This window comes from Crinia signifera, chromosome 5 (assembly GCF_055691185.1).
Source record: "Crinia signifera chromosome 5, ASM5569118v1, whole genome shotgun sequence".
In the NCBI taxonomy this organism is placed as follows: Eukaryota; Metazoa; Chordata; class Amphibia; order Anura; family Myobatrachidae; genus Crinia; species Crinia signifera.
In genome coordinates this window covers 303,754,877-303,777,940 of record NC_139221.1, presented here as the reverse complement: position 1 = coordinate 303,777,940, position 23,064 = coordinate 303,754,877, and the positions used below count along the sequence as shown (strand labels likewise).

At 44.0% G+C, this 23,064-nt stretch overlaps 1 protein-coding gene across 1 annotated transcript in view; it reads right to left on the bottom strand.

Annotated features, from left to right (window-relative positions):
• AKAP9 (A-kinase anchoring protein 9) overlaps window positions 1-23,064 on the bottom strand; it is a 229,317-nt gene that overhangs the window by 53,085 nt on the left and 153,168 nt on the right. Inside the window, exons 26-29 of the mRNA XM_083145245.1 lie at window positions 7,853-8,065; window positions 4,185-4,223; window positions 2,824-3,056; window positions 333-452 (exon numbers count right to left, since the gene is read on the bottom strand). Of these exons, the coding sequence (XP_083001371.1) occupies window positions 333-452; window positions 2,824-3,056; window positions 4,185-4,223; window positions 7,853-8,065 (605 nt within the window). The remainder of the gene's footprint in view (window positions 1-332; window positions 453-2,823; window positions 3,057-4,184; window positions 4,224-7,852; window positions 8,066-23,064) is intronic.

Sequence of the window (23,064 nt, the reverse complement as noted above, 5' to 3'; positions counted from 1 at the left end):
CGTTATATACTTCATGACGGAATAATACATAATATAACAAGAACTAATTATATTTTAATATAATGTCACATTATGTGACATTCCATTTCACGTCCTGCTGCATGTTACTGAGAAGTAATGATAATCCACCCAGAAGATTTTATTGAAATAATCACATTTATCTTCACCCAAATGACTGCGTTAGTTAAAAATACAAATATATCTATTATAAGAGTGGGGCAGACAGAAGGTTTATGGCGTAATATTATTTAGTGTGGAGTCTGAAGCAGCCATGCAAACCGTCCTAATACACTGCACACGTATAACAGGGGACGGCTGTGTTTGTATCCTACCTCATTGCTTTGATGATCATTAACAGGTTGATGTCTCTGTGGCATTTTAAGCTGCTGCTCTAGTTTCTGGATTTCCTGCTGAAACACATCTCTCTCGTGTTCCCGATCCACTGCCTGTTCCTGTGGACCAATGACAAGCAAGAGTGAGCAGGATACGTATGCGGTGTCGGACAGGAGTCAATTGCATGAAAATACAACAATCGTTGCAACAAACGTGATAACACATATTCGCCATTTCAGTGCATTAATCTTATGTTGTGCGATTGTTGGATGTTTCCATTGCAGTGCGTCTTGAGCACGGCAACGCAGTTCCAAACACATGACCATGCATTCACACAAGATCTGTTCTGTCACAGACAAATTTTTTTTTAAAAAATGCATACAGAACACACACACACACAAATATACACGTGTCCTCATGTTAAGATTTTTGAAACATGAACACGAAAAAAAAATACATATAAGTTACGTTTATATGAGGCTATTACAGAGGCTGCTGACCTTTGTTACACTGATATTATACCTACAGACTTTTTGATGAAAACTATAGATAGCTTTTTAAATAAAGCATCAAATGGACATTTTTTTTTAACAGTACTGTCTGAAAGAGATGAAGTAAAAAATTATTGCATGTTGTGTTTAAGGAGTTTTACTATTCATAACCTAACCGAGGCGGGTTATGGTATAGAACAGTTTGGCCACGCCACATCCCAGCATGCCTTGCTATAGTTTAAGCATTCCTGAAGAGCAAAACTGTTGCAAGGCATGATGGGACTAGTAGTTTCACAACAGCCGGAGGGTCATAGTTTGGCCATGCCTGGTATAAAAGATTAAGGGGGTCTATATAGAAAATGACTTGGTTGATTATTATTATTATTATAATTTTATTTATAAGGCGCCACAAGTGTTTCGCAGCGCCGTACAAAGGAACAATACAGGGAGACAAAACTTGGCTTAACATTGAATAAATAACAAAAATACAGTACAAATAAAGAGCACCACAGTTCAATACACATTACAGCTTAAATGTAAGTAGTGAGAACCCAATCAACATACAACTAGAGGCTTGAGGCCAATGATGGAGATGAGTATGAAGATGGTCACTGAGTGTTGGAGTAAAGGAGAGCTGTGAGTGAAATGTGAAGAGAAGTGGGCTTTGACAACAGGAGGGATGAGGGCCCTACTCGGAGGAGCTTACAATCTAATAGGAAGGGGAGACAGACAGATTACAAGAGGTGCAAGCGAGGGGGTGGTGGTTAGATAGCAGGATGTTAACAGGCAAGGGGTCGGAGAACCAGCTGGTTTATGCAGTGATCACTAATGGCCAATCGCAACTTGTTAGATGCCTTAAATAGACAGCAGCGTCTAGATCGACAGTAACTGATTGACAGAAGCAAAAGGTTGACAGGAATATGTCCACAGTGAGAAAGTCAACACAAGTTTTTTGTGTTTTTTTTGGTGTTTACGTAAGTGTGTCGCATCCCTCGTTGCGTTCGTCATGCTTCGGACACACTATTTTATTCTCCCTCTATGTCCACTTGGATAGTAAAGTATGAAGTCGGTAAGAAAAAAAAACCATGAAAAACGGTCAATGGTTGGCTTTGTCAGTGTCAACCATTTTCATGTCAACCTTTTGCTTGTGTCAATCGTCTGTCAATGTTGATCTAGTTTATGCCGACCATTTATATGCATCTAATCTAAGTCATTGTCGATGTAGACATCGTCGATCTGTTGACTGGATAAAGCCCAAGAGTAGGCAGCCTATGGCACTATGGCTGTTATGGAACTACATATCCCAGCATGCTCTGCCAGAGTGTTGTTGTTAGGGCATGCTTAAACTGTGCCAGGGCAGTCTGAGATATGCAGTTCCACAGCAGCTGGAGTGTCACAGGTTGTCTACCTGTTATTATATTAAAAGTTTCTTATATAGCGCACACATATTCCACAGCGTTGTACAGAGAATATTTGAACATTGTCCCTGCCCCAGTGGAACTTACAATCTATATTCCCTACCACATGTACACGGACACACACTCACTCTTGGGTTCATTTTGTTGGGAGCCAATTGACCTAGCAGTATATTTTTGGATTGTGGGAGGAAACCGGAGTACCCGAAGGAAACCCATGCAAGCACGGGAAGAAAATACAAACTCTGCACAGTTAGGGCGATGGTGGGAATCAAACCCATGGCCTCAGTGCTGTGAGGCAGTTACACCGTCCGTGCTACCTATGATCTAGCCACTGGGTGGCGCTGGTACATAATTTTGTATAGTCACTGATTGAACTATCACCCTACCCGGCAATGCATGCTCCCATTTTCAAGGAAATATTTTTATTCTATGCTTTAAAACAAAGAAACAAAATGAGAATTTCCCTTTCAAACAACACTCGATAACTAATCACATATAATGGTCTAAGTCAAAATAAAATAAACACTTGTAAAATAGTAACAGTCTCAGGTCAGAGCATGTGGCCTTGGCCATTCACTTACATCTAAGAACCGCCGAGTCTTCTCCAGCTGTTTCTCAAGGGAGATGTTCTTCTGGCGGAGATCCACCAGATCAGCATTTTTCTCCTGCTCCAGCTCCGTGTAACGATTCACCTGCTCTTCCAGTTCAGCCTCCAGGACTTTCACTTGTTTGTGGAGATCCCCCGAGTCCTTCTCCGCTTGGCGCTGGACCTCGATTTTCTCCTTCAAGAGTTTCTCGGTCTCTTCTAACAGCTCTGTTTGGGGAGGTCACACAGATCTCATCAGTTACCACTCAGGGAGATGGTGGATTTCCAATCACAGGGGCTCAACAAACCATACGCGCATGTTAAGAAAAACATCGGATCGGCTTGACATATCGGAATAATCTGGGAACGCAAAATAGAATGCTATTCTCTACCGAGTTTTAATTTGCCTGTGCAAATCGGTCCCCTTTATGGAGCAGTATGTGTGATTTCTATAGAACAATGCACAACATATCCACTGCTATATATAACGGTAACTGTTACGGTTTGCAAACTCACAATTTTTTTTTTTTACACCAAACTTTATTTACAAAAACATAACAGCATTATGGAATAACTTTAAACACGTAGATCATTTTCTAAATGATTTTTTTTTACACGTAGTTTATTATGTGATTCTAAAGTACATTTTAGGAATTTGAATCCAGAACCTCTCCCGATATGTCAATATTCCAAACCCGAGGTTATTCCCAACCACGTTGAAAGGCAGGACACGGGCACCCCGTGCACAGGTGTAACATAGTACTTCTCACAGTTTGGAGCAAAATGCAAACATCACCGGGTTCTGTTACCAGGGAAAGAGAACCGTCACAAAGATGATTAATGCGAAATAGACAATGAAAAGAAAATCACCAGGTACGGAGTGCAATTTTTTTTTATTGCCATTCCAGCGGGCCCTGCCTATTACCATCATCTTACGGAAGGGGCTGGACAGTGATCGCGGAAACGCTCTGTGATCCAAAAATAAAACATAAATAAAATCAAATGATATCGGAGGTTTGGGGGATAGATTTCTGAATGGGGAGTGATAGAGGGATGAAAGTCACTGGTCAATGACCGAGAGATAAGATGATGGTTATTTTATGGGAGTAGATGGCGGATGTTAATATTGATCAGTGATTAACCCCTTGCTAGCGAAAGGGGGTTTTGTAGCACCACAAAGGAAATGGTTAGGTAGAAGAGGTTTAGAAGCTGGTAATTAAGCGGTGGCAAGCGAGTATGGGTTAGTGCAAGGTATCGGAGTGCAGAAAGCCTTGAAAAGCCATTGGATTAATTCATTCCCAATCTGTGCCATTGAACACCCAATTAAAAGTCTGGCCATGCGGGATACAAACACACCTTCTTTGGGAGCTGCAACGACTGCAGCTTCTACTAAGCCTGGGAGAAGAGAACAAAACAATGCAGTGTAATTCACATGCCTTCTACAGTTCTTCTACAGTGTGACGATACAGGAGAGGAGACAGAGTAGCATAGGGAGAATAGGAGGTGAATTATGACAGGAGTAATGCAGTGACTGCTAAACTAACGTAATCAATGCACAGACCTAGAACCAGTTCCTGCAAACAGCTGATATCATAGCACCAAGGCAGGGGAAGGCTGTACACACCTGGTACCGCTTTCATCCCGCCCGGAGCGGTCACATTGATGTCTTACCGGTAATGGAGGGCGAGCGGGGGGCACTGCTTGTACATGTTATATTCCAAGGGCAAATCAAAATAACTTTTACATAAACCTTGTATGGGAGGAGAGATTCACGTCTCTAATTATTAATGAGCTTAGATGGGATGTAGAAAAATGGGGGGAAATAATGACCTAGACATGAGTATAAGAAGAAGTACAAACCTCTCCCCAACTGGACGAGTATCTGCTATATTGCTGGCTTGGAATGCTAACCATTCAGCCGGGCAATGCAGACCGATACTGATTTGGAAGTAAAGAAAAAAAAATCAAGTAACTTTGTATCTGGAACAAACCAGGTTGCAATGCATTGAGATATTTTTTTTTTCGTGTGCAGGGTAAATACCGGCTGTTTCTGCATGTAGCCTATAAATATTAGATTTATTTATTTATTTTTACAGTACATTTGAAATTTCAGTCTGGACACACCCCACCCAAATCTAACTCTCTCTGCACACTAGTAGCCGATTCAAATCTGTTTGTAAGAGGTCCCGCTCCGGTGGTTGGGACTTGCGTGTGCGCGAATACATGCATGCACAAACCCCGGGAGCTTCGGCAAGTTTCACACTCACTGGTCCGTTCGCTCTAGGAGGGGCGGGAAGGGGCAGGCAGGGGGTGGACGCAGGGGGACCCCCAGCGTTTTATGCCCCTGCTTGGGGCAGGCGGCTGAAATCACATGACATCAGCGCCTGCCCCGAATTCGTCAATCTGCGGCCATACTAAAAGGTATTCTAGACTGACTTTTATTAGCAAACGGGTGAGAAGTCGATTGTGAGCGGCCATCAAGTGATTTTTCAAACATGTGGCCGCATGCGAGGGGATGTGTTAGCGTACACATCCCCTCGCATGTTAGAGAAGGGATCGGATTGTCGCGGGGGGTGGGGTGGCGGGGGGTTTGATATGGTTTTGCCCAGATGCACAGTTCTGACGCTTTCAGATATGCAACCCAGGAATTTGCCGGGTCTCCTCTCCATGACCCTGGTCGGGAGCAGGGTTGTGGAACCTGGACTTAGGGGGTTATTCTGGTTCACTTGCAAAGGCACAATCACTCTTTAATAGACAAAACCATGTGCACTGCAGGTGGGGCAGATGTAACATGTGCAGAGAGTTAGATTTGGGTGAGTTATTTTGTTTCTGTGCAGGGTAAATACTGGCTGCTTTATTTTTACACTGCAATATAGATATCAGTTTGAAGTACACCCCACCCCCCCCCCCCAACCAAATCTAACTTTCTCTGCACATGTTACATCAGCCCCACCTGCAGTGCATATGGTTTTATCCATTAGAGAGTGATTGTGCCTTTGCGAGTGAACCAGAATAACTCCCATAGTCCCGGGTCGTTTTCTTTCAGACATACAGAAATCCCAGGTTGATGTTCACATGACAAAGTCCGGGATTTCCATGTCCCGTATCTGTGAAAGGGGTATCACTTTCTATTTTTTTTTATTTACTTCTCAAATCAGAACCAGGCCCATAGTCTCGTCAACACCTGCCTCAGGTTGTACAAGAGCAGACGCAGAACAAAGTCTGGTGTGGGGTGAGGAGAGACAGCTGGGTGAGCGTGGAGATTAGCATGCTAGTCGTTCTATGGCCAAGGGTTGGGAACAGGTAACATTTATTTTCTGTATTAAGGTTATATAAAGACAGAATATCACTTATTACTTTATTCAATACAATCTTCAAAATCCAGCTGGATGCCAACATTTTCATGAACAAAGAACCCATAGAAAACAATGGGGTCAATTCAATTCGGTGCCTCACGAATAGCGCTGGGAAGGAAGTCCCAGAGCTAATCAACGCGGTTATGCTCGACCAGAGGATCCGACTAAGATAGTGGCGCCTTCTGCCTTTAGAGCGACATAAACAGCATCGTATCGGGAGCAGAATTCAGAGAATGTCGAGTCTTGCAACTAAACACCCAACACGGCCAATTGAATAGCTCCGGAGCCTCCTTCCTGGCACTGTTCATATTGCGCTTAATTGAATTGGCCTCAATGATTGTTGTAACCACGGTAAAAAAGTGAATGAGAACATAAATGGTTTTTAACTGGCAGACAAGAGAAATTACAAGTTCTAAAGGTGATTTAATGGTACAAACTGCAATACATATTCTCATCCTGCCCATGTACTTATAACAATGGACGCCTGGAGGGAAATTACAGTACGGTGATACTCTTGTGATCAGGATACTGTTATCATCCATGTTACACTTTTACATAAACTGTACAATGAATGTACAAGTACTGGGTGCATAGTACTAGGTTTTATATATATTTACTTAATAATCCAGAAAATTCTAGAACCATCAGTAGATCTTATTCAATTTCATGGGAGAGCCATGCAGTCATTTATCTAGTTTGGCCCAGTATACTCAGAAAGAGAATGAAACAATAGAATAAGGTAGAAGGACACATATGGGTGCTGGACGACTCACCGACAGTCGGGATTCCGACAGTCATTACCCCAACGTCGGAATCCGTCGGAATGAGCTCCTTAGCGTGGACATCTCATGGAGTAGGCCAGGGCTGGGCAACACCGGCCCTCCAGATGTTGATGAACTACACATCCCAGCATGTCTTGCATCAGTTTCAGCATGGCCACATAGGAAAACGAATGCAAAGCATCCTGGGATGTGTAGTTCATTAACATCTGGAGGGCCGGTGTTGCCCAGCCCTGGAGTAGGCCATGCTAATTATGAGGCCAACTCCCAGATTGGCCTATTTACACTACTGAAGAATAAATTACCATTCTACCTAATGGCCATAATGAACTCATGCTGATGTTTCGGTGAAGAAGGAAACAGACTGAAAATTAGACGAATTGTGAGTTCAAAACGTAATTAAATAAAACTTGTTCACATCTGTAAAATGGAAAATCAATAAACACTCCCCAACTGCTTATAGAGGGACTATAATCAATGATATATATATATATATATATATATATATATATATATATATATATATATATATATATATTATAACCATTTTGGGATGACCATTCTGGGGCACTGTTCCAGTCAACATCAGACTTCCCTGCTACCCAGTGAGTGCGATTGGCACTACACAGATATTAGTACTAAGGTGGAAAGAGACGTTAACCGTGTTGTAATTGCGGTCATACTGCCGGGATCTGCCCCGGTGTAAAGTTCAATGATAACATTATGCTGTTGTAAGTGGATATAATGATGGTCATTATGTAAGCTGCCTGTCAGCTGTCTGGCGGGGCCCTGCCACATGTTATGTGCTGGCAGTGATGATGTGTAATAATGTGACTTGGCATCATATACCCATAACACTGCAGGTACAATAAATGTTTATGGTACGTACGCTGCTCGGCTGGTGCTGCGTCGGCTTTCAGGGCTTCTCTCTGCCGGGAGAGCAGCTCCTTTTCCTCTTCTATCTGCTGCCGGTCCTGCTCCAGTTCCTGCAATCGGTTACCTGTACTTTGTAGCTCCTGTTCGAGATGCCGGATAAGATCGCTCTTTTCCTGCAGTTGCTTTTCAAGAAAGACTCTCTCGTCCGTGTACCCATCGAGGAGGCCTGGAATGTGCAAAGGGATAAAAATGTTAAATTGTGCGGAAAATCCTCACTACCGGTTCTACAAGGTGGGATACGGTCATTCGGTCAGCAGCACTAAGGTTGACATGCATTGGGTCAGCCACTACAGATCGACATGCATCAAGGTCGAAATGGGGTTATGTCGACAGGGCCATTAGGTCAACAGTCAAAAGGTCGACATGTGGTTTTTCCCTTCTTTTTTTTTTTGAGCCGACATGTGCTGACAGGCTGTATTTCATGCCCAACCATCCACTAGGGCGTGGTGGGAGAATAAAATATTGTGCCGAGCGCAGCGAGGCACCGAGCTCAAAGCATGGCAAGTGCAGTGAGCCACGTGAGGGGACGCGGTGCACTTTTTTTTGGTGTCCATGTCGACTGTCAACATTTGGGACCAAAAAAAGTGAAAAACCCCATGTTTGACTAGCCCATGTCGACTTGATGCATGAGTTGACCTAATGACCCTGTTGACCTAACCCCATGTCGACCTTTGTGCTGTCGATCGTATGACCCATACCCCTAAAAAGCGATGGTGGTTTAACAAATTAAAAAAACAAACCACAAAGACAACACAAATAACAGTTTGAATGAGTCTCCATGACGATGCATATTCATGTTCATGGAATACTGCGATGGCCCCTTTTAGAACCCAGCGGTTGCAACATATTCGAATTTAGGATCGCAGAATAACCTGTCAATGAACAGACGGATGACATGAGTCAGAGCAGCTCTGTTTTGGTTTCATTATATTGTAATGTCAGGATTCAAGAGTTAGACAGAAGGAACAATGGCGGTGACATCACGGGTGGGGGGGGGGGGGTGGTGTTCTATTAATAGACAACTTGCACAAAACAAAGTGAGGAAAAACAGTTAAAGTGGAAAGGAATAAAAAAGAGAACTTCCTCTGGCCTGGGATGTTTTACAGATACAGTATCTTGAATTGGGATGCGGTCATCTATTAGAATGAACTTTGGTCTACAGTCATTAGGTCAACCCCACTAGGTCGACTGGCAGGAAGGTCGACCTGACTTAACCCCTTCCTGACAGAGCCTGTTTTTGCCTTCCTGACAGAGCCCTTTTTTTCAATTCTGACATGTCTCACTTAAGTGGGGATAACTTTTTTTTGCTTTTACTTATCCCAGTGATTTTGAGATTGTTTTTTCGTGACACATTGTACTTCAAGTTAGTGGTAAATTTTCGTCGATACAGTCTGTGTTTTTTTGTGAAAAATACCAAAATATCGTGAAAAAATGGAAAATTTAGCGATTTGCAAAATGTTAAATTTTCTGCTTGTGAGACAAATAATCTTACCACTCAAAATAGTGAATAACTAACATAGACCATATGTCTACTTTATGTTGACATCATTATTTCAACTTCCTTTTAATTTTTTGGGACACTAGGAGGCTTACAATATGAATAGCAAATTCTCAAATTTTCAAGAAAATTTCAAACACTGATTTTTTTAGGGACCAGTTCAGTTCTGATGTGACTTTGAGGGACTTGTATGTGAGACACCCCCATAAATGATGCCATTTCAAAAACTGCACCCCTCACAGTATTCAAAACAGCATTTTGGAAGTTTGTTAACCCTTTAGGTGTTTCACAGGAATTAAAACAAAGTGTAGGTGAAATTTCAAAATTTCTTTTTTTTTGCAGATTTGCAATTTTAATACATTTTTCTAAGGAACACAGTACATTTTACTAGAGAAATGTGACTAAAAATTGATTCCCCCAATTCTTTTGTTTTCATAAATATCCTATATGTGGCCCTAGTGTGCACGGTGACCAAACCACAGGCTTTATAATAGAAGGAGCACCTACTTGATTTTGGAGCCTCCTTTTTATGAGATTATTTTTTAGGCACCATGTAGGTTTCTAGGCACCATAACATGCTAAAAGTTAGGAACCCCCCCACAAGTGACCCCATTTTGCAAACTACACCCCTCAGGGAATTCAGCTAGGGGTATAGTGTACATTTCAAACCCGCAGGGGTTTCACCAATTGTGGTACAACTGGGCAGTGAAAATGAAAAATTATTTTTTTTACACAAAAATGCAGTTCTGGCTCCAAATTTGTCATTTTCAGAAGGTATGAAGGAGACAAAGCACCCTAAAATCTGTGCCCCAATTTCTCCCGAGTACAGCAATGCCTCACATGTGACCAAAAAATACCAGTTGGGTGCATGGCAGGACTCAAAAGGGAAGGAGTGATTTTTGGATTTTGCAGCTCAGATTCTGGTGGAATTTTGGTGGGTGCTATGTCGCATTAGCAAGACCCCCCAAGCACCAATACAGTGGAACCCCCCCACAAGTCACCCCATTTTGCAAACTACACCCCTCAGGGAATTCATCTAGGGGTATAGTGTACATTTCAAACCCCCAGGGGTTTCACCAATTTTGATACAAGTGGGCAGTGAAAATGAAAAATTACATTTTTTTACACAAAAATGCAGTTCTGGCTCAAAATTTTTCATTTTCAGAAGGTATGAAGGAGAAAAAGCACCCCAAAATCTGTGCCCCAATTTCTCCCGAGTACGGCAATGCCTCACATGTGACCAAAAAATACCAGTTGGGTGCATGGCAGGACTCAGAAGGGAAGGAGTGATTTTTGGATTTTGCAGCACAGATTCTGGTGGAATGAATGGTGGGTGCTATGTTGCACCAATACAGTGGAACCCCCCCACAAGTCACCCCATTTTGCAAAGTACACCCCTCAGGGAATTCATCTAGGGGTATAGTGTACATTTCAAACCCCCAGGGGTTTCACCAATTTTGATACAAGTGGGCAGTGAAAATGAAAAATTACATTTTTTTACACAAAAATGCAGTTCTGGCTCACAATTTTTCATTTTCAGAAGGTATGAAGGAGAAAAAGCACCCCAAAATATGTGCCCCAATTTCTTCCGAGTACGGCAATGCCTCACATGTGACCAAAAAATACCAGTTGGGTGCATGGCAGGACTCAGAACGGAAGGAGTGATTTTTGGATTTTGCGGCTCAGATTCTGGTGGAATTTTGGTGGGTGCTATGTCGCATTAGCAAGACCCCCCAAGCACCAATACAGTGGAACCCCCCCACAAGTCACCCCATTTTGAAAACTACACCCCTCAGGGAATTCATCTAGGGGTATAGTGTACATTTAAAACCCCCAGGGGTTTCACCAATTTTGATACAAGTGGGCAGTGAAAAAGAAAAATTACATTTTTTACACAAAAATGCAGTTCTGGCTCAAAATTTTTCATTTTCAGAAGGTATGAAGGAGAAAAAGCACCCCAAAATCTGTGCCCCAATTTCTCCCGAGTACGGCAATGCCTCACATGTGACCAAAAAATACCAGTTGGGTGCATGGCAGGACTCAGAAGGGAAGGAGTGATTTTTGGATTTTGCAGCTCAGATTCTGGTGGAATTTTGGTGGGTGCTATGTCGCATTAGCAAGACCCCCCAAGCACCAATACAGTGGAACCCCCCCACAAGTCACCCCATTTTGAAAACTACACCCCTCAGGGAATTCATCTAGGGGTATAGTGTACATTTAAAACCCCCAGGGGTTTCACCAATTTTGATACAAGTGGGCAGTGAAAAAGAAAAATTACATTTTTTTACACAAAAATGCAGTTCTGGCTCAAAATTTTTCATTTTCAGAAGGTATGAAGGAGAAAAAGCACCCCAAAATCTGTGCCCCAATATCTCCCGAGTACGGCAATGCCTCACATGTGACCAAAAAATACCAGTTGGGTGCATGGCAGGACTCAGAACGGAAGGAGTGATTTTTGGATTTTGCAGCACACATTCTGGTGGAATGAATGGTGGGTGCTATGTTGCACCAATACAGTGGAACCCCCCCACAAGTCACCCCATTTTGCAAAGTACACCCCTCAGGGAATTCATCTAGGGGTATAGTGTACATTTCAAACCCCCAGGGGTTTCACCAATTTTGATACAAGTGGGCAGTGAAAATGAAAAATTACATTTTTTTACACAAAAATGCAGTTCTGGCTCACAATTTTTCATTTTCAGAAGGTATGAAGGAGAAAAAGCACCCCAAAATATGTGCCCCAATTTCTTCCGAGTACGGCAATGCCTCACATGTGACCAAAAAATACCAGTTGGGTGCATGGCAGGACTCAGAACGGAAGGAGTGATTTTTGGATTTTGTGGCTCAGATTCTGGTGGAATTTTGGTGGGTGCTATGTCGCATTAGCAAGACCCCCCAAGCACCAATACAGTGGAACCCCCCCACAAGTCACCCCATTTTGCAAACTACACCCCTCAGGGAATTCATCTAGGGGTATAGTGTACATTTCAAACCCCCAGGGGTTTCACCAATTTTGATACAAGTGGGCAGTGAACATGAAAAATTACATTTTTTACACAAAAATGCAGTTCTGGCTCAAAATTTTTCATTTTCAGAAGATATGAAGGAGAAAAAGCACCCCAAAATCTGTGCCCCAATTTCTCCCGAGTACGGCAATGCCTCACATGTGACCAAAAAATACCAGTTGGGTGCATGGCAGGACTCAAAAGGGAAGGAGTGATTTTTGGATTTTGCAGCTCAGATTCTGGTGGAATTTTGGTGGGTGCTATGTCGCATTAGCAAGACCCCCCAAGCACCAATACAGTAGAACCCCCCCACAAGTGACCCCATTTTGCAAACTACACCCCTCAGGGAATTCATCTAGGGGTATAGTGTACATTTAAAACCCCCAGGGGTTTCACCAATTTTGATACAAGTGGGCAGTGAAAAAGAAAAATTACATTTTTTACACAAAAATGCAGTTCTGGCTCAAAATTTTTCATTTTCAGAAGGTATGAAGGAGAAAAAGCACCCCAAAATCTGTGCCCCAATTTCTCCCGAGTACGGCAATGCCTCACATGTGACCAAAAAATACCAGTTGGGTGCATGGCAGGACTCAAAAGGGAAGGAGTGATTTTTGGATTTTGCAGCTCAGATTCTGGTGGAATTTTGGTGGGTGCTATGTCGCATTAGCAAGACCCCCCAAGCACCAATACAGTAGAACCCCCCCACAAGTGACCCCATTTTGCAAACTACACCCCTCAGGGAATTCATCTAGGGGTATAGTGTACATTTAAAACCCCCAGGGGTTTCACCAATTTTGATACAAGTGGGCAGTGAAAAAGAAAAATTACATTTTTTACACAAAAATGCAGTTCTGGCTCAAAATTTTTCATTTTCAGAAGGTATGAAGGAGAAAAAGCACCCCAAAATCTGTGCCCCAATTTCTCCCGAGTACGGCAATGCCTCACATGTGACCAAAAAATACCAGTTGGGTGCATGGCAGGACTCAGAAGGGAAGGAGTGATTTTTGGATTTTGCAGCACAGATTCTGGTGGAATGAATGGTGGGTGCTATGTTGCACCAATACAGTGAAACCCCCCCACAAGTCACCCCATTTTGCAAACTACACCCCTCAGGGAATTCATCTAGGGGTATAGTGTACATTTCAAACCCCCAGGGGTTTCACCAATTTTGATACAAGTGGGCAGTGAAAATGAAAAATTACATTTTTTTACACAAAAATGCAGTTCTGGCTCAAAATATTTCATTTTCACAAGGAATGAAGGAGACAAAGCACCCCAAAATCTGTGCCCCAATTTCTCCCGAGTACGGCAATGCCTCATGTGTGACCAAAAAGTGGCAGGACTCAGAAGGGAAGGAGTGATATTTGGAGTTTGCAGCACAAATTCTGGTGGAATTTTGGTGGGTGCTATGTCGCATTAGCAAGACCCCCCAAGCACCAATACAGTGGAACCCCCCCACAAGTCACCCCATTTTGAAAACTACACCCCTCAGGGAATTCATCTAGGGGTATAGTGTACATTTCAAACCCCCAGGGGTTTCACCAATTTTGATACAAGTGGGCAGTGAAAAAGAAAAATTACATTTTTTACACAAAAATGCAGTTCTGGCTCAAAATTTTTCATTTTCAGAAGGTATGAAGGAGAAAAAGCACCCCAAAATCTGTGCCCCAATATCTCCCGAGTACGGCAATGCCTCACATGTGACCAAAAAATACCAGTTGGGTGCATGGCAGGACTCAGAAGGGAAGGAGTGATTTTTGGATTTTGCGGCTCAGATTCTGGTGGAATGAATGGTGGGTGCTATGTGGCATTAGCAAGACCCCCGAAGCACGGTGAAATTATGAACCTAATATTCCATAGATGTGTGGTATAATTTAAAACACTCCTTTATACATAGGCCGGGTTTGTCGGGGCAAGTGTCACACTGGAAAATAGTTTGCTTTCTTATTCCCTTTTTATAGCAAACTTTGCACCTTTTTTGTGTCCTGCCCTTTTTTCCAGTGGAGGGGATTTCATCAGGAAAATGCTGCCCTGGTACAATACGGGGGCCAGTACTAGAAGTACTGGGGCCCTCTGCCTGCTGGTTCCCAAATATTAGGCCCTTTATGACTTCCTCTTGAAAGTGCATAAATGTCCCCCTCTGGCCGGTAGAACGGAATAGCACGTAAGCGTTATACAGTGCCATCTGGATGATATACACGGCCACCTTCTTGTACCAGATTTTTGTTTTCCGCAGGGCACTGTACGGCTTCAGTACCTGATCTGAAAGATCCACTCCGCCCATGTACCTATTGTAATCCAGGATACAATTAGGTTTTGAGGTGTGGGTACTGGTACCTCGTACAGGGACGGAGGTGGTACTGTCTCCGTGAATTGTTGTCAGTATAAGGACATCCCTCTTGTCCTTATATTTGACCAACAACATATTTTCGGTGCATATTCCCCTGCTTTCACCCCTTCTCATTACTTGGGCAATGTGCGTTTTTGGGAGGCCTCTTTGGTTCTTGCGCACAGTACCGCAAGCTGCTGTACCTCTTGAACCAAGGGCCTTAAACAGGGGGATGCTAGTGTAAAAGTTATCCACATAGAGGTGATAACCTTTATCCAGGAAGGGGTGCACTAAATCCCAGACAATTTTCCCACTAACACCTACGAGGGAGGGGGGGCATTCTGGCGGTTGAATTCTTGAATCCTTCCCTTCATAAACCCTAAACCTGTGGGTGTACCCTGAGGTGCTTTCACACAGTTTATACATTTTTATGCCATACCTTGCCCTCTTACTGGGAAGGTACTGGCGGAATTTAACCCTTCCTTTAAAATGTATAAGGGACTCGTCGATACAAATAAATTTTTCAGGGATGTACACCTCTTCAAATTTGGCACTGAAATGATCAATGACCGGCCTGACTTTGAATAGCCGGTCAAAGGTGGGATCATCTCTGGGTGGGCACTGTGCATTATCGGTGTAATGTATGAATTTAAGAATTGTCTCAAATCGAGTCCGGGGCATGGCCATACGGTAAAATGGAGTACTGTACAGAACATCTGTACTCCAATATTGCCTAATTTCTGGCTTTTTTACTATGCCCATATGAAACACCAGACCCCAAAACGTCATCATCTCTACTGCATCTACAGGGGTCCACCTAGCAAATGATGACGTGGGGTTTTGAGCAATAAACTGCTGGGCATATAAATTAGTTTGGTCCACCATTAAATTTATAAAATCATCAGAGAAAAATAATTTGAAAAAGTCAATTTCTCTGAGACCTGTGGAATCAAATTGGATTCCTGGCATGGCCAAAAACTCAGGAACCTGGGGCTCAAAATTGTCTGGTGGTGGGGTCCATACTAGATCAATTATTGGGGGGGGAATCTCAGCTGATCTACGGGGGCGTCTTTGAGGGGGTCCCTCATCAGCAGAGGAGGAAGAGGAGCTTAAGGCAAATCCTTCAAATTCCCCGCTTGCATCACTGGCTGTGTCAGAGTCAGAAGCAAGCATGGCATATGCCTCCTCCACTGAATACATTCTCCTGGATGATTGGGAGGACATTTGGGAGGACATTTGGGAGGACATTTGGGATGCCATTTTTATTTTTGTGTTACCGGTAGTGAAATGTTTCAACACGTGTATAGTGTAGGGGGGGGCACAAACTTTATTTCAATCCGGGGGGTATGTAGTGTGTAGTGTGTATGTGGTGCAGAAAAAAAAAAAAATACTTTATACCAATAAAAAAAAAAAAAAATGAAGGTGTTAAAAAAAAAAAAAAGGAAGGGGTTAAAAAAAAAAAGGTCCTGCGCCAAAAATTGAGCACAGATGTTGGTCAGTAACGTCTGTCACTGAACAGCGCTCAAAGGCAACAGGAATTTGATCAAAAAAAAAAAAAAAAATAGATCAACCCTGTGCCGAAAGAGATGATCAGTGATGTACGTCACTGATCAGCGCACAGCGGCCACAGGACACCCACAAAATCACAGTGTGTGTAAAAAAAAAAATTAAAAAAATACCCCACAGCACACACACAAAAAAAAAAGGTGATCAGTGATGCGACACTGATTACCAGTGAGGTGCAGCAGGTGCACAACCTTTGGTGCAACTGACAGGTATATATAAAAAAAAAAAAACCTCTGTACCCCCAAAAAAGTTGCTGATCACCTCAGATATAGTGATCAGCACAAAAGGCGGGGACAGCAGACACAAAATTTAGCACTCTCTATCACTATCTCTCTCTATCTCTCTATCTCTCACTATCTATCACTCTATGACACTGCAGCAGCAGCACTGACAGGTATATCTATATATTAAAAAAAACCTGCGCCCCCAAAAAGTTGCTGATCAGTTAATTTATACTGATCAGCACAAAAGGAGGGGGCAGCAGTCAGTTATATAAAAAATATATAGCACAATCTGTCACTATCTCTCTCTATCTCTCTCTATCTCTCTCTCTCTTTCTCTCTCTATCTCTCTATAACTATCACACTGCAGCAGCACAAAATATAGCACTCTGTCAGTAGGCCTCTCTCTCTATCTCTCTCTCTCTCTCTCTATCTATAACTATATCACACTGCAGCAGCACAAAATATAGCACTCTCTGACACTATCTCTCTCTCTATCTCTCTCTATCTCTCTCTCTCTATCTCTCTCTATCTCTCTATAACTATCACACTGCAGCAGCACAAAATATAGCACTCTGTCAGTAGGCCTCTCTCTCTATCTCTCTCTCTCTCTCTCTATCTATAACTATATCACACTGCAGCAGCACAAAATATAGCACTCTCTGACACTATCTCTCTCTCTATCTCTCTCTATCTCTCTCTATCTCTCTCTATCTCTCTCTCTCTATCTCTCTCTATCTCTCTCTATCTATCTCTCTATCTCTCTATCTATCTAGCTAGTACACTGCAGCAGCACAATTTCACAGGAAGGCACAATTATTGAACAGGATCCAGGAAGCAATCAGCAGCGATCAGGTAAGTATTGCAGCAAGTATTCTGGTCAGTATGGCGGCAGGGGGGTACGGTGACCGCACTGCACGCTTTCCAGACCGGAATGGCGTCTGCAGTGCAGTCACCGTTAGTTTAAATCCCCCTCCTTGGCTGTGATTGGTCCGTCGGACCGACGGACCAATCACGGCCTTTGGGGGCGGGCGGGGTGAGGTGGGGTGACACCAGTGTCACCCTTACACCCCGCGGTGATTGGTGCTGTACTTTACAGCACCAATCACCTCTGATCCCGTGTCACCGGCGAACGTTATTCGCCGGTGACACAGGAAAACGCTGTGAATGGCTGTTCACACTGAACAGCCAATCACAGCGATCGCCGACGGGGGGGCGGCATCGCAGCCCCCCCGGGGCATGCACGGACATGTCTGCTGTCAGGGACAGCAGACATGTTGAAACTGTCACCGCGTCTATAGACGCGGTGACAGTTTAAATCCATGACGTACATTTACGCCATGTGTCGGGAAGTGCTTCCCGACCATGACGTAAATGTACGTCAAATGTCGGGAAGGGGTTAAGGTCGACATGGGCCAAGGTCGACATGACTTAAGGTCGAATTTGCATAAAGGTCGACATGAGGAAGGTCGACGGGTCATAAGGTCGACATGGGGTTTTTCACTGTTTTTTGAGCCGACAGGCGGTATTTCATGCCCTACCATCCACTAGGACGTGGAGGAGGTTATTAAAGCTGTGGCGAGCGTAGCGAGCCACCGTGCCCGAAGCATTGCGAGCGAAGCGAGGGTCCGATTCGCATTGCCAACTGTGTCCATGTCGACTGTGTCGACATTCGGATAAAAAAACCGTGAAAAACCCATGTCGACCTTATGACCAGTCGACCTTCATCATGTCGACCTTTATGCAAATTTGACCTTAAGTCATGTCAACCTTGACCCATGTCGACCTTAAGTCAGGTCGACCTTCCTTCCAGTCGACCTAGTGGGGTCGACCTAATGACTGTAGACCTAAGTTCATTCTGACAGATGTACCGATTCCCTTTAATTCTAATTGAATAAAACAAGGGTACTCCTATCCTTAAAGGCACACTCCATACCAGATATATTGGGTGCAGCAGGCTATAATAGTACATAGAAACATGACCACTGGCAGCCATTTCCCTGTAGAAATGTTATTGTACCCAAGTAAAATAGCGGCTCACAGTCATGAAAGCAGATAAAAGAGGTTCTTGTCTCAGAAAACCTTGTGTTACCTTGTGTGACAATAAACCTTAACATGGTTCACAGATACAGTAAGGTTCCGGAGATGACATGTCAGTTAATTATATTAATACAGTCAGGTTGGGTAAAGCAATATATACAGCTATATGGCCTGTAACAATGTTCTGTGGGAATCCCCTAGATGTCAACACAGGCACGTTCATGTAGAACGCATGCAGGATGACTGACAGATAGCAACCATTTAGGGGAGGCAATGGGGGGTGTAGTGTCCTTGGCATGATTTTGCCTGGTGCTCCCCACCCCCATCGACATATTTTGACCATGACCCAGCACAGCACCCACTTCCAGCAGCACAGATCACGGCAGCAGCCAGCAATATCCCTCACCCTTTACCCATAGCAATCCTCATCCACAGAGCCATAACTAGACATTTTGGGACTCAGGGATGTGGTCCTTCAGAGAAGGGGTGTGACCACACAGTTGTACCAAATCAAATTAAATGAAAGCTTTCCTTATTCATGCTATGCCACACAGTACCTCTTCACCTTATACACATTACGCATGTCTTAGTCCATTGCTGCCCACTGTCAATGTGAGCTGGCCCTATGCTTGGAATGCATGCCCATAGAAATTCCAAATGCCCATGACATTTGCCTAGTATGCCTAGGGCCGTCTATGTGTACTGCAACCACGAGCGGCTTGGTGTCAGCAACTGCATCTTCTTACGTACTGATTACAGCATCAGACTTATGACAGGCCAATCACAGAGATGGCCAAAGGTCCAATACTGCATCTTTGTACAGCAGCAAAAGATGCAGTGGCGTAACTATAGCACCGCATATGGGGGGCGCCGGGGGCTGCGGTGCTATAGTTACACCTCCCCCCAATCCACCACAGGCTTACCTATTTTGCTGGTCCCGGCGGCTCCGTTCTTCTGCTGAGGACCACCACAAAATGGCCGTCCCCATATAGCACACTGTTCTCTGAAACGGTCTGCTGTATGGGGGCGGCCATTTTGTGGTGGTCCTCGAACGGAGCCGCCGGGACCAGCGCAAAAGGTAAGGCTGCGGGGGATTGGGGGGTTTGAATGGGCGGCGAGGGGCGCCCAAAACGTAGCTACGCCGCTGAAAATATGGCAGCTGTGACATTGGATTATCTTCTCAGATCTGCTGTGTACAAAGTGACAAAAGTGACTCGATTAGAGTCCACCTCTGAATCAGGCCCTGTGTACGTCACTACAGGTACAGTTCTGCATGAACCTGAGGTTACAAGACATTTCTGTCATTACAAAATGACAAACATCACGGTTAGTAAAATGTACCTCTCATCTAGCGGAGGTGGCCATTTTGTAGGGGTATGCTGGGTACATGCTGCACGATGTGTGAGGTGTGGATCAACTAGGTCGACATGGGGTTAGGTTGACAGGGTCATTAGGTGGACATAAGCATTAGGTCGACATGGGGAAGGTCAACAGTCAAAATGTGGACATGGACACTAAAAAAAGTGCACCGCGTCCCCTTACATGGCTCGCTGCACACACTATTTTATTCTCTCACCACGCCCTAGTGGATGACCTTTTGACTGTTGACCTCCCCATGCCGACTTGTGTCGATTAAAATAACCCTGACAACCTTCATTAATGTCGACCTTCATACATGTCCATCTAATGCTTGTAGACCTAGTGACCGTATCCCTGATAACAACCAGCTCCTACCTGTCATTTTTCAAACCCAGCCTGTAACATGGCAGCTAGCAGCTGATTGGCTGGTGCTTTATCACTCTCCATTTTATCACATTTGGAAGCTTGATACATCCGGCCCTAACTATGAAATCAGCTTCCTCCTGCTCCTCTAGTAGAGGGAATCAGCACCTCGGTCTGCCCCCCAACCCTTCCCCGCTGCAATCACTGGTCCTGCTCTCAGCACAGTGGTGTGTCCTGTACCCACTGCCACTGTGGGAGGTCTGGCTCCCACCGTGCATGGTGAAGACAGGACAGACATTAGGTAATTATTATATAGATGTAGATCTGTAACCTTCCCGGCAACTAACATACTTCTGTAACTTTTTAAAATGTTTTATCCCCTCTCTACAGCGTTACAGGAACCCTTGTGATAATAAGGGATGCGGTCATCTATTGAATGAACTTAGGTCTACAGTCATTAGGTCGACCCCACTAGGTCGACTGGCAGGAAGGTCGACCTGACTTAAGGTCGACATGGGCCAAGGTCGACATGAGGAAGGTCGACTGGTCATAAGGTCGACATGGGGTTTTTCACTGGTTTTTGAGCCGACAGGCGGTATTTCATGCCCTACCATCCACTAGGGCGTGGAGGAGGTTATTAAAGCTGTGGCGAGCGAAGCGAGCCATCGTGCCCGAAGCATTGCGAGCGAAGCGAGCGATGCGAGGGTCCGATTCTCATTGCCAACTGTGTCCATGTTGACTGTGTCGACATTCGGATCAAAAAACAGCGAAAAACCCTTATGGCCAGTCGACCTTCCTCATGTCGACCTTTATGCAAATTCGACCTTAAGTCATGTCGACCTTGGCCCATGTCGACCTTAAGTCAGGTCGACCTTCCTGCCAGTCGACCTAAGTTCATTCTGACAGATGTACCGATTCCGATAATAATGACAATAGGAAGTGTAATCATGATGACCAGCACAGTACAATAACAGGAGGAAGATCTATATACACACACCTAGAACACACAAGTGATATATACACACACCGCGTACACACAAGTGCTAGGAGACCACAGACAACATATCATTACTGTACTGACACTCCAATACCAGAGAGGGACTCAATGTACACCACGCACTGTGTTGCATGCGATTACCTCTTCACGTATATCATATGAGTAGGTAACGAGCCGAGATAAATATTGGCTGGACAAGTCTCCACAGGGTTATGGCATTGTCTCTGAATTCCATCTGTCAGATCTACTCTGTATAAGGATTCTCACACCTGGAGACTATTGCAATATCCTCTATGGAAACACTGTTTCCAGATTACTAAATCCCTCCAACAATGTTAATTGTGTTTGAGATGTTCCGCGCTACTGGCAAAATAAGCGGACAGCAAGTAACGCTGAGCATCGCCAACATGTATTTAATACAGATAATGGAATATCATTTTTGCCAAAACCTTAAATTCAAATGTGTGCATATACAGCAAGTACTATATTATTATTACCCCTTATTTATATGGTGCTACAAGAGATCCTACATAAACGTAAAAGCAATACAGGAAACAGTGATAACACTGTTCTGCTTCCCAGGTAATTCCTCAAACTGTCTCCCACATGAATTATATAAACAAAAATGTACTGGTCCCCTAATAATAATTAGTATATTTCCTCAGCTGAGTGGTGGTATGCATGGCTGGCACTCAAGCTGGGGCTGCTGCTAGCAAGTGGGTGGGAAGGCGACATGGCGTGCCTGACCTATGAGTCATATCACGTCAGCATACGCCGGGCCATGTGACAGACTGGGCCGCGGAGGAGTGTAAGCACTACCTGGACCCTACACTCTAATGCTGGCAGTTGGGAAGTGCATCTCTCGCGGTATTACCAGACCACCACTGGCACAGCGGCTGGGAACCGCTGGTCTAGGTAATGCTAAGAGAAGAGCTATGTTGTATACCTGGGTAATGGTCATTATCATGCATACCGTCTCGTGTGTACATACTATATAACTAACGGTGCACTCCCGCATGTCATTAGCGATGTCCCCTGTTGATGACAGATAATATCGCTAATGCGAGCCTGCTACTCCGTCATACGATAGCACCTCATGTAAATAGGGTGTACATTCTAAGATCCCCCACCCCATACTGTAACTACGTCATACCCCGACATCTAACCATCGCTAATCGCGTCCAGCATCTGAAAGTGTGTGTGCACTTACCAATGCCGGCGACCCCGACGGGTCCCAACAGAGATGATGTCGTGCTGGGTACACATCGTATCCAGCATAAGAAGTGTTTTTTAAAAATCCAGAAAAATGAGGTGTGGCAAATCGAATGACAGGCACTTGAAGGCCTCTCTACATCATTTTTCATTCTATGGTTTTGATAAGGAAGTTTTGTGTGTTACAGATGACAAATACCAAAAACATTACACAACTGTACAGGTCTTACAGGTAAAGATAAGGTTGATAAGAGCATGACACCCACGTTAGCTTCCACTGAACTCTAGATTTGTGAGCCTCCCCCAATTCATCCACAGTCAACTTACTGCTTGGAATGTAAGAATACAACAGGTAAAGAAATCTGAAAAGGGAAACGCTGTGGTATACCCACTTAACCAAATATAACGCTTGATTCTAAACTATACAAAAATCTATGGGGCTCATTTACCAATGAGTGAGAAGTGATGAATGGTGCTACAGCCAATGAACTCCCAACTGTCATTTTTCAAACATGATGGTTAGGGCTGGAGCCTCATTTATTTATCGTAGACAATGAGTTTTATCATTGATAAAC